The sequence below is a fragment of the Octopus bimaculoides genome, chromosome 10 (genome assembly GCF_001194135.2).
Source record: "Octopus bimaculoides isolate UCB-OBI-ISO-001 chromosome 10, ASM119413v2, whole genome shotgun sequence".
Classification (NCBI taxonomy): Eukaryota; Metazoa; Mollusca; class Cephalopoda; order Octopoda; family Octopodidae; genus Octopus; species Octopus bimaculoides.
In genome coordinates this window covers 49,384,145-49,389,144 of record NC_068990.1, presented here as the reverse complement: position 1 = coordinate 49,389,144, position 5,000 = coordinate 49,384,145, and the positions used below count along the sequence as shown (strand labels likewise).

The window sequence follows — 5,000 nt, the reverse complement described above, 5'->3', positions numbered from 1 at the left end:
TCTAAAGAATTTGGGTATGGAGACATTAGTTATGACATGTCTTAAAAAATGTTTTTTTAACACATAGAGTTCTTGTTATAGTGGATTAGATGGGTCTAATGTGACCTTCAAAGCAGTGGCTTAAAACTTTATCCATTCAACCACTCTATCTCAATAAAATAATTCAATAAAAACAAGCCATACCAGCATGAACATGGATATTAAATAACAATAACGATGACGATGATAACAGCAATGATGACGATGATGAAGAAGTTTCTCTTTTATTAATCACTTACGCAATTTTTTCTTCAATCAGTTTACATTGTTCTTTAAAATTACTGTCAGTTTTCTTTAAACTCTCCACCTGGTCAAGAATTTCACTTCTGGCTGTTCCAAATAATTTTTCATTTGAAAGTTCCAGAGTTTTTATTTCATCAGCTAGTAACTTATTTTTGCTTTTATATTGCTCTGTGATTGCCTTTATTTCCAGGAAGTTGTTTTGTAATGTGTAATAACGGTCTTTCAATGTCTTATAATGTTTCATTTGCTCTTTTAATTCAGAAAGAGCAAAATTTCGGTAAGTATCAAGATTCTTGTTATTTTCTTCATAATTTGCTATTTTAGTTTCTGTATTATGGATTTGTTCTTTCAAAATCCTAATTAAATTAGATTGTTCCTCAAGTCGAGATGATAATAAATTGAAGTGTCTTGATTTTTCATCCAACTGAGAAGTAATTTCTGCTGATTCCTCAACAGTTACCTATAGTATAAATGAATAAACATACAAAGCAAAGAAATGTATGAGGAAGTTAGAAATATTCATAGTCAAGTTGTTGCTGACACTCTACAATGCTCTACATATACAACCATAGCACACATTGATTAGCATTGGGTCCTAAATCAATGTCACAGCTCAGTGCATCCATGCTTAAAAGACAAGTTTTAAAAAAAATATGCTGTTGAAAAGATTTTTTTTTATATTTGTCTTTTCAACCAAACCAACATTATTAATAAATTCCAACCAATGTATGAGATATTATTATGGAATAATATCTCATGCATTCATCTAAGACATTTCATAAAATGGTGTCATTTTTTAGGTTCATTTTATATGAGGGGGTGCTGAAAAGTGCCTGGTTTTGGGTAAAAGAAAATACAGGAAAATCAGTTAATTATGATTTTATCCAACATATTCCCCTCTCAGATTCATACACTTATTGCAGTGGTCTTTCAGTTTTTTTTAAGCCCTGTAAAAGAACTTGAAAGTTTGGGTCTCCAGCCAGGCCTTTCAAGATATCCTTAAAACCAGGAACTTTTCCTTTTAGTAGACCCTAATTGTTACTAAGAACAATTCTGGTGAATAAAAATGAATGAGTCTAATATAAAATTCCAATTTCTGTTTATACTTTGGTGAATTTAAATCTCTAATTCTTGCAATGAAACAATGTTAGGGTGATATACCATCCTTTGACAATCAATATCCTTCAAAAATGCAATTCAATGCCAGATAATTCCAACTTTTTTTCTGATCTCATTTACTTTGATATGTAGACTTGCAACAGTTGTAGCACCAATACACATCTCATCTTGACATAAAACAACATTATGATTGTCTTTGCCAAGGTACTCAATTGATCTCTGAAATGTAACACCTTGTATGGATAAGTCCACCTAAAAGACTCTTTGGTATATTTATCAGTATAACTGCTCTTGGTTCAGAACACATTTAGCAAAATAATTCATAACCCAAAAGAGAATAAGTTAATTAAGTATTTGGAGTTGGATAAGAATCTGAGGTGCAATTTTACTTCTTTCATTTTCATTTACTCTACAGTCTCCATATATTCTGAAATTTCCATTCACTTTTCACATAATCACTAAAGGAAGGCCTCTCTACTTTTAGCAGGAAGAACTTTTTTTAAAACACCTTCATCAATTAGTTACATCTGTTTTGTTATGACTAACTAGCAGTGATACTCGGCATTGCTCGGTATTAAAATGGCATAGTGTTTTATTGTTTTACTTGTTTCAGTCATGTGACTGCTGCCATGCTGGAGCACTGCCTTTAGTTGAATTAATCAACCCCAGGATTTATTCTTTGCAAGCCTAGTACTTCTATTGATGTCTTTTGCCGAACCGCTAAGTTACAGGGACATAAACACAGTAACATTGGTTGTCAAGTGATGGTGGGGATACAAACACAGACACATACACAAATATACACATATATATGACAGTTTCCATGTACGAAATCCACTCACAAAGTTTTGGTTGGATTGAGGTTATAGTATATATCTATAAGATGGAAGATGTGTGTGTGTGTGTGTGTATAACAGGCTATTTACTTAAAATCAATGTCTTTCATCCAATTTCATTCATGCTTGGCACATACATCACTTATGTTCCACAGATTGCACTACACTGTTTAGACTTTTCACTTATGGAGTAATGGGACTTCTGTGGCTAGAAAACCCTCCTCTCCATTCCTGCATTATTGTGGCTATTGTGGACTGGACAAGAGAGGTAACTTTTTGTGAAGTAACATTCATAAATTGATTGTTTCCCTTACATATGTATCCTACATAAACGTTGATACTCCCACTATGACTGCCATTTACAACGGAGGGCTTCTTCTCTTGGAAGACTTGGTTATGGCAATTGGAGGTCAACGATTGGATGCTTATTCTCTCAACACTCCAGACAGAAATGAAAATGCCTGTCCCAATTGTTTCATTCTCAGAGAAACATCCTACAACATCCACAAACTCAAACAGTACATTGCTGACAATGAGCCCCTTCTGAATTCTGATCAAGATGACATATACAATTTCATCCTTGGAGACATCTACACACACACTGGTGGAATGATCTTCTTAGATGCACCTGGTGGAACTGGTAAAACATTCCTCCTGAATCTTCTTCTTAAGAAGTTGTGGCATAATGGTGACCTTGCTATTGCTGTTACCTCTTCAGGAATAGCCTTGACTCTTTTCAATGGCGGACAAACAGCACACTCTACCTCCAAATTGCCTTTGAATGTAACACATCAAGTAAACCTGTGCCACATAATGTATTCCTCAGACAAAGTGACAATTTTGAAAAAGTGCAAACTCATTGTTTGGGATGAAACAACTATGTTCCATAAATGTTCCCTAGAAGCACTTGATATCACAATGAGAGACCTTAGATCAAACAACAACATCCTTGGAGGTGCGACTCTACTTCTTGCAGGAGATTTCTGACAAACTCTGCCTATTGTACCTAAAGAGACACTCATTGATGAACTTGACGCCTGCCTTTAAAAATCCCTCCTTTAGTTACATGTCTAATCGAAACAACTCATCAACATGAGATCACTCCTACAGACTGGTCAGCCTACAACCCAGTTTTCAGAAATGCTCCTTAAAATCAGCAATGGACAAATTAGATCCGACAATGGATACATTGACACTACCATTATTGGCTACACTGTCTCCAGCCCTGATGACTTGTGTTCTGCTGTTTACCCAAATCTTACAACGGAATACATAAAACCAGATTGGCTTTGTGACAGGGGTGTTCTTGCACCTACAAACGCAGCTGTCAACACTCTTAACTACGACTTACTCAGTCACCTACCTTCTCAAGAACGTTGTTACAGATCAGTTGACACTGTTACCAACCTCAATCAGGTTACATACTTCCCAACAAAATTTCTCAACTCCCAAGATTCTCCAGTGCTCCCTCCTCATGAACTTCACTTAAAACCCTAACCCTAACCCTGTCATCTTCCAGTGCAATCTAAATGCACTCACACTAAGTAATGGAACTTGCCCTGTGGTCAAAGAAATGATGGACCACATCATTGCAGCCTAAATTATCACAGGGCACGACAAAAACAATACCGTTTTCATTCTGAAAATTCCGCTGACCTCATCAGACTGCTCCTACCCTATGAATGGAAGAGTGACAAATAAAAAGATAAAAATTCGAGATAAGGGTTTCCAAAAGGAACTGTTTGAATCGATAAAGAATTGGATGTTTATATGAAATGTCAGATGAGAGTTCAAAATTTAAAAATTCAGAGGTAAATAAGTAGATAAAATAAATATATACAGATTCAGGGGAATTCAGGTGAAGGATATCATCTACGGCTGTTTCAGGGGTACAATAAATGTAATAGGTGTAAAAAAAATGTGGGTAATTGTTCAGTTTAGGGATATTAAAAAATAAAAAATAAAATTTAAGAGGGAGATAACTAGTAAAGGGACATAAATAAGTCAACTTACTGATAAACAACAAATACTGTAGTAAAGTAACATGGCGAATTACAATTTTCGCACGTGTATACATTTATAATTAGTCGACACTATGCCAATCACTGAAGAATTTTTTCTCGTAATTTGGCTAATTAGGTGATGTTCCAAGATTGATTCACAGTTGAGGATTTCAATTTCAGGAACAATGAAGTGCAGTCCCGCTGGTATTCCATGTGTCATTACTCTTTTACTTCTTTCAGTCATTTGACTGCGGCCATGCTGGAGCACTGCCTTTATAGTCAAGCAAATTGACCTCAGAGCTTATTCTTTGTAAGCCTAGTACTTATTCTATCGGTCTCTTTTGCTGAACTGCTAAGTTACGGGGATGCAAACACACCAGCAGCGGTTGTCAAGCGATGCTGGGGGGACAAACAGACACACAAACATATACCCACACATACATATATATATATAGCAATAAGAAAATGGAGGGGAATATGTGGTATTCATCAACTTGCAGACATTGTATTATGTCAATTTACCTGTTTATTTTTCAACTAAGAGGACAATAAAAACAATATACAAACACATGTGACATATTATGTCATATCAGTAATTAAAATAGACATCTAGTGACCAAAGATGGGATTCATTTATTGCACTTGGTAAAAACACTAGTGTAATAATAATTGGGTATCCTTCTGGCAGTATATTGGATAGATATTATCCCTTAGTGGGTTGGATTCACAACCCCTAACTTTCTTGGATTATATAAGATCG

At 35.2% G+C, this 5,000-nt stretch overlaps 1 protein-coding gene across 1 annotated transcript in view; it reads right to left on the bottom strand.

Annotated features, from left to right (window-relative positions):
* Positions 1-249: 249 nt before the first annotated feature.
* Positions 250-5,000, bottom strand: part of LOC106872016 (uncharacterized) — a 10,032-nt gene continuing 5,281 nt past the window's right edge. Inside the window, exon 2 of the mRNA XM_014918831.2 lies at positions 250-742. Coding sequence (XP_014774317.2) covers positions 275-742 — 468 coding nt within the window. The 3' untranslated portion in view covers positions 250-274. The remainder of the gene's footprint in view (positions 743-5,000) is intronic.